General features: G+C 37.1%; 1 protein-coding gene across 1 annotated transcript; it reads left to right on the top strand.

The window, feature by feature from the left end:
- The first annotated feature begins 871 nt into the window (after positions 1 to 871).
- LOC140838316 (ferrochelatase-2, chloroplastic-like) lies at positions 872 to 7,372 on the top strand. Its single transcript, XM_073204525.1, has 10 exons — positions 872 to 1,035; positions 1,944 to 2,268; positions 2,373 to 2,516; positions 3,198 to 3,299; positions 4,151 to 4,254; positions 4,340 to 4,466; positions 5,490 to 5,642; positions 5,943 to 6,043; positions 6,186 to 6,387; positions 6,566 to 7,372. Exons 1-10 carry the CDS (start codon positions 989 to 991, stop codon positions 6,788 to 6,790), a joined length of 1,530 nt encoding a protein of 509 aa, XP_073060626.1. The 5' UTR covers positions 872 to 988; the 3' UTR covers positions 6,791 to 7,372.
- Positions 7,373 to 7,758: the final 386 nt, after the last annotated feature.

The raw sequence follows: 7,758 nt of genomic DNA, 5'->3' as shown, positions 1-7,758 counted from the left end.
AGAGAAATACAAGCTGATCTGATCCAAGTGCATATAAACTATTTATGCAGGCAGATAAAATTACAAGAAATGACTGTTTCTAGATTAATAATCTAGAAGATGACAAATCAAGAAAGATGGAAGGACCATCTTAAAAGGACTACTCAACCACCGCAGGGTCCATATGCAAGCTGTAAAGGCTTATCAAGATTTGAAGTCTGAGTTTCAAATCCGGAGGAGCCTTCTATAAATAAGGAAGCAGAAGGAAGATGAAGGCATCGATCAACCTCTTCATTTTTCTTTCAACCAATTGTAATACTTTCTCTTTCAAGTTTATGTGTGTAGTAAGTTCAGCTACTATTAGTAGCTAAACAAGTTTCTCCTCCTCTACAGGAGGTTACTATGTAATAAATAAATGTTTGTGTTTGAATAAAAGAGATCTTTGCTCTAGCCCCTCTCATGTATTATTTTCAAAATTTTATTTTATACTGTACACTCTAAGGTAGGAAACGAATTAGAGTTGTGCCAAGTGCTGCTGAAGGAATCTGCGTCAGTAACCATCGGTCGAGATCGCGTGGTTGAACTGTGAGGAACAGTTCGTAAAATACGGTGGATATAACCCGGTGGCATTCCGATCAAAAAGGTAAAAATTTAATTTATTTTACGGAAACATGATGGGCCGATATTTAAAAGAAAATCAATTATTTTAATATAAAGATGAGGGGTAATTTGGGAAATCAATACCTATAAGAGAGTGAGGAAAAAGTTTTGGGTCAAAGGGGGAGTGATTGCCAATTCTCCCTCACTATTTTTACCGTCCTGTACGACAAAAAATAAATAATAATAATAATAATAATAATAATAATTACGACGGTGGGGTTTTTGTGTCAGCGTCACAGGTGAGGATAATTTGAGAAATACGTGGCCAGTTGCTTTACACAAACAAATAGCTGTGGTTTTCGCTTGATTCGCCTTTGATTCTCGCGGAATCCCAATCCAGATACCCAGAATGAACCAATCATCAATGAATATACGAATTCAGACTCCTCCTCCACTGTAAGGATTCATTTCTTCTTTGTCTACTCACTGCTGAATTCTCAGTATCTGTGCTTACTCTGATTTACAGATTGAATTGCGTCTAAATTTTGTGTTCATTCATTGTTATGTGAAATTGAACTTGTATTTCATCTGCCCTTGTGCGTAAATAGACTTTGTTCATGGGTAAGATTCATCATCGAGGCGAATTATTCATATCTCATTAGTAAGTGGATACCAATCATCCGTTCAATCGGACGGTGGCATTGGGTTTAAATTAGAGCATACTGCTTAGGAGTTGGCTAAGAAACTGGGTTTTACCTTGATGGCATATTCGCTCATGTTCTTGTGACGTAGGTGAGCAAGAAATGTTGTTGGATGTTGACAGCATGAATGGTTTCGTTTAGAATGAGTTTTTAATGTCATCCCGTGCCTTACGAAACAATGGAGGTGGGATGGGGGCAAATTAAGTACCCCGTTTGAGGAACAAATGTATTTAAATTCACATGTATGTTCTCTAAATTTGTAATTTTTTTTGCATTCACAAGTCATCTTTTTGACTAGCTTTGTGTGTCCTACGCTTAATCTTATGGTTCGTTTGATATTCTCATACTATTTGTTGTTATTGCATCACTAGCTAAGTAGGTCGAGGCTTGAGAAATGATGAGGCATTATCACTTTGCTCTGTTTTCAAAATGTCTAGCTCGTTAAAGATCGCATCACTAGCTAAGTAGGTCGAGGCTTGAGAAATGATGAGGCATTATCGCTTTGCTATGTTTTCAAAATGTCTAGCTTGTTAAAGATTAAGTCTTTGATTATCTAAGCTGGCACAGCATCATTCAGTGCACCGGAATTCTGGTGAATTGTTTTCTGGTTGTTTGAATGCACGAGTGATCTAACACTAACTGCTTTATTGCTTTTTTTCTTAGACTACTGCCGCAGGCCAAACTTTCTTCCCAGGGGACATGTCCTTGCACTAGAGTGCAATTAGAGGCTTTGTCCAATTCTAATTTCGCAAAGCGGTCACTGGCTACAAGATGTTACCTGGGATGGTCCGGAACACCTGTGACTATGGCGCGACAACTGCATACAAACTCATCACAGACAGGAGCACTGGCCACTTCTGGATCTCAAGAAGTGTCCTCAACTTCAATTGTTGGCAATGCAAAGTTAGGAGTTCTATTACTTAATCTTGGAGGTCCTGAGACTCTAGAAGATGTGCAGCCCTTCTTGTTTAACCTTTTTGCTGATCCGGTTGGTTCCTTTCAGTTCGATCGTTCTTTTGATTCAACTATGGAGAAATGTTGAAGTTATTTTATCTTTTTATGTCATATTTTGGATTGTAATATGGAATGCAGGATATAATTCGACTGCCGAGGCCATTTCGTTTTCTTCAAAAGCCTTTGGCACAGTTTGTATCTGTTGTTAGATCTCCGAAGAGCAAAGAAGGATATGCTTCAATAGGTGGCGGTTCTCCTCTGCGGCGAATGACTGATGCCCAGGCATAATTTTCTCGAAGTCGATTCAAAATTCTTTCTTATGGATTTTAATATCTATAGAGATCGATGATTAATATGAAAAAATGGCTTTTCTTTTCATTTGTTAACGAGGGTCTGTTATATAATTTGATTGTCCATGAGTCGTTCTGGAGAACGGTGTATGATCTTTTAACTATTAGAATTGTAGATGAACTAAATTGTTGACGTTTGATTTGTGGACGTATGAAACGGAACACGTTACTATCAAGTACCTAAACATTTTTGGTTGATTTATCACACTTCTTTTTTCTGTGGTTAGGTGAAGAGCATTGGTGAGATAAGTAAGATGGCATGTTGATTAACCTCCTTTAAACACTCTCTTTTGAGCAGTCAGCCTTTACCAGCTTGTATAAATTAATGTAATTTTTTTGGCATACAAATGCAGATAGAATCAGGGGGCATTTTGGTTAGAAATATAACACACAGTGGGTCTATTGATGATAATTTCTTATAGGGGGAATAATGGTCACTTTTCTTATGTTCCCTCTATGTCGAACATCTTCATTTCTTGAACTCCGGGCTAAAAACTGCAAATGAGATAAACCAAAAATAATTTTGCTAGTGGTCTCAATCCCTTTTCTTTTCTTCCATAATATTTTAATATCTGGTTCTACAAGATAATCTGGATAGGGTTGATTTTTCCAGGCTGAGGAGTTGAAAAAAGCTCTATGTGCTAAGAATGTCCCTGCAAATGTGTATGTTGGTATGCGTTACTGGCATCCATTTACTGAAGAGGCTATTGAACAGGTAATCCTCTGCCCATTTGTCTTTGAATTCCTCATCCACCTTCCCTTAGTATTACGTCTATAATTCTGGCAATATTATTCAGTTGTTACACTTCCAAACTTAAATGAGCCGAAATTACTGTATGGTTTGTTGGTACAAATTTGTTTTATGATTGTACTGACTCGTGTTTCACACTATTCTTTTGCTCCTGGAATATGATGCTTTTGACATTAACTTTGAATAATTTGACAGAAACAACTGCATCTTGTTGTGTTCTGTAGATGTTTTTAGTTCACTTGGTGTTTAAAAGCCTGATGATGTAGAGATCTCATGAAGTGGCGAATAACCATGCATTGAAGCGTAGAGTGGAAATTTAAATTGGAGTCATTTTTAAAAAAAATCTGGATATAAGAGTGTGGGAAAGCCTCGGTACGGGTGGTATAGATACTATTTCCTTGCACATGGGGGTTGTCGTATTTTGATTTTTGTCCAAGTGTCATGAGCTGTTAGACTTGTGTTTACTTATGCAAGCTATAATTATTTTTTCTGCTCCCTTTCTCTGAGCTAATCAGACAGTGTTTCTCATAATTTTGATTTGAGACTTAGTAAGTATATTTTAGTATTCATGTTTTTTCAAATGGGGGACAAATAAAAATTGGTTTGTTTTCCCCAAAAGTCAATAGGCCATTCAATTTGTGACTGAGAAATTCAAAGAACTATTCTATGACAGTATGACGTTTGCTCCCCTTACACCGTGTTGTCAATTTTCTCGTGTTTTATGTTTCCAGTTTTATCGGTAATGAGGTATTTGTGTTTTCTATGGTCAATTTATCAGTTATTATTGTGATATTTTACTTTCTATTTATTAATAGATTAAACGAGACAAAATTACAAAACTCGTTGTACTTCCTCTCTACCCCCAATTTTCAATATCAACTAGTGGTTCAAGCCTCCGACTTCTGGAAAATATATTCAGGTATAGCTGTTTGCATGTGGCTCTCCCATGATACTTTTTTATTATCAATGTCAAATTCTGATTCTTGAATGGGTCCCATATACAGGGAGGATGAATATCTTGTTAACATGCAACACACTGTCATTCCTTCGTGGTATCAGCGTGAAGGATATATAAAAGCTATGGTAAACCTGATTGAGAAAGAGTTGGGAAATTTTGATCGCCCAGAGGAGGTAATCCGACTGGTGGTTTGTTATGCTTTTGTTGGAACATCCTTGTTCTTCATTCGTCCAACACATTTATTGAATCATGAACCACATGTTCTTCCCCGCAGAATTTATATTCAAAATATTATATCTAGACTTTAATAGATAGGTATACTGGGTATCATTGACCCGATCAGATATGCTGAAACTATAATGTGGAATGGATTACATTCATCTTCAAGGGGGATTTTACTGTGACGATGAGAGGCTGGGATGAGGGACTTGATCAGATTTTCCGATTTCTAGATCTTTTTCTAAAAGATACCCAATTTAGCCCTTGGTTGAGCAGTGGTCATTCTCGAGCATTCATTTGTTCTGTCCCTAGTAAATGATTTCCTACTCTAAGAGCATTACCGATATTGATATCTCCCCCCTCTTCTGGCTCTTGATACTAACCACATGTGTTACAAAACTCTTAAATACATAAAGCCATTAACTGAAACTTGCCATCTGATTAACTGAAACTTGCCATCTGATGAACCTGCCATCTGATTAACTGAAACTTGCCATCTGATGAACCTGCCATACTTTGAAGGAAATAGGAACGAATTTAGGACCAAGGACCCAATGGCGGTCATTTTCTTGGACAAGGGAAGCAAAGAGTGGCTCTCGAGTGCACATGAATGATGTTCTTTCTCTTTGAAATAGCTTACTGCTCTTATACATAGTCACAACTCAGAAGATCCTTCTTTCCTTAGGCCTGTCAAGGCTATAAGAATTTGAGGGAGGGGAATCTTCCCTGGCTTAAATAAATTGCATGGGCATCTAGGAACCTATAATGTTGAAAGTGGTTGACAGCCTTGCCCCTATCTGAAACATGAGTTTGATGGTACAACCATCATTCCTAAAAATTTTAATGACTCCTATTAAACATGCACATCTTCGTATTTGTACCATGAATGTGAAAATATAAAAATGCGATTGGCACGTCCCAATCATCAACCTTTATATGACTTTATTTTTATGAACTGCTATTGTTGTTTGTCATAGGTGATGATTTTTTTTAGTGCTCATGGGGTACCTCTTGCATACGTTGAGGATGCCGGTGATCCATACAAGGCTGAAATGGAGGAATGTGTGGACTTGATCATGGAAGAACTGGAAAAGAGAAGGATTAACAATGCGTATACCCTTGCCTATCAGGTGCTATATACTGTTCTCTCTTATGCTATAATCAATCGAGTCATATTATTTAGCGCACAACGTGTGAGGTGTATGAATTTCCTTTCCTGGCTAGGAAATTGTTGTCAGATAAAATGCGTCTTAGCTTATGTACATGCCTCCAGTTTTGGTCTTCTATTTGCTATTGGAACAAATTACTTCATTATTTTCGAGCTTCGATCTTTTTTAACCTTGCAAGTATTTCCCCTAGTGCTTATATTACTCCTAAGTGAGTATCATGTTGTTATATTGATTTGGTTTAATTGGTTTAATTTGCTGCAGAGTAGGGTTGGACCAGTAGAGTGGTTGAGGCCATACACAGATGAGACAATAATCGAGCTTGGAAGGAAAGGAGTGAAGAGTCTCCTGGCTGTCCCAATTAGGTACTGCTAAATCATCATTTCACCACTTGTCATTGTGAAATTATCCCTAGCTTAACTTTATTGGTTTTAGCTGAAAATGTTTTTTTAAGCAATCTTGTATTTTTTTTTTGTACAAATAAGTGCAATTGATATCATACCACAGTTTTGTGAGCGAACATATTGAGACATTAGAGGAAATCGATGTTGAATACAAGGAGTTGGCTTTAGAATCTGGCGTAAAGAACTGGGGACGGGTTCCAGCACTTGGCTGCGAACCTACTTTCATTTTGGATTTGGCTGATGCAGTAATTGAAAGTCTTCCATATGTTGGAGCAATGGCTGTCTCCAATCTTGAAGCTCGACAGGTGAGTGAAATTTTTTCAATTTTTGCATGAGTGGTTTTTTATCTGGCTAACGTATGCCATAAGTTGGAGGAAGACGGATGGTTGTTGCTTGAGATATTTGGCTCATATTATGTCTCTTTATTTTCAATTATTTTTTGATTTCATTTGTTACTTGGTATGTATCTTACGTTTACTGCAGTCATTAGTTCCACTTGGAAGTGTGGAAGAGCTTCTTGCTGCATATGATTCACAGCGTAGGGAGTTACCTCCCCCTGTTGTTGTTTGGGAATGGGGTTGGACAAAAAGTGCAGAAACATGGAATGGAAGGGCAGCAATGCTGGCTGTACTTGTTCTGCTGGTGCTTGAAGTGACCACTGGAGAAGGTTTTTTACATCAGTGGGGTGTATTGCCCTTGTTTCGATGATAGAAATCTGTCCATCTTCTCTCCCTCCTTTGTGTCACACCTTCTACACATGCTTATACACATATATGAATTCGTGCCAAAATATGTTGAGAAGCTTGGGTTAAACTAAAGAAATCAAATCCTCAACATAGTATTATACTAATATATTTCAAGAATGACCCAGATACGCCGGTCCACTGACGCTTGAAGTTGTGTTGTGTCACAATCTATCTGAAGTTTCTGCCGAGATTCTTGGCTCATAGTATCAATACACGCCCGACTTATGGGAGTGCCAGAGAAAAGAAGTGGTTGAAAAAGGCCATAGGAAGAGGTTAGAAGGAATGATAAATTACTAAATAATTTGAAAAATAACATCTAATGGGTCGAGAATGTTTGACCTTGGGGAATTCTGCAAAAGGTATTTCAAACACGCTCGGCTTGCCGGCATTGAGATTTTGTATAAAATTTTCCTCTGATTGTTGCTTGTTCTTTTCGCAAATTGGCACCAGACTATGAACCTACATACTATAGGAATTTCTGTTTGCAATTACACGGACTAAATCTTAATTTATCAACAATATACAGATCTACGGTGAAGGGCAATGTAGCTTTCTGTTTTCGTTTTAATACCTACTTCATTCAATTTTGTTACAAGTCTTTGTTATACATTTCTCTACAAATGTAGCTCTTCTGAATTTTCCAGACACAAACACGAAAGTAACTTTGATGCTTTACACCGGAATATTTAGTCATTAATACACTGTTTGACGTTTATGAATATTATGGGAGATTTTGAAAATTGTAATGCAATGTCATTAAGCAATCCCAATGCAAACATTGAACAAAACTCCAGTGAGCAATCCCTCATTGGAAAGCTCTCAAACGAAATAACCTTTGATTTTATACTTCTTTAAATATAAATTTTACTTTTAGGGAAATTTTATTAAATTTAATGTAAACATAATAAATAACAAAATATGGAATCAATA

This window comes from Primulina eburnea, chromosome 8 (genome assembly GCF_022965805.1).
Source record: "Primulina eburnea isolate SZY01 chromosome 8, ASM2296580v1, whole genome shotgun sequence".
In the NCBI taxonomy this organism is placed as follows: Eukaryota; Viridiplantae; Streptophyta; class Magnoliopsida; order Lamiales; family Gesneriaceae; genus Primulina; species Primulina eburnea.
This window is presented reverse-complemented; position numbering and strand designations above follow the sequence as displayed.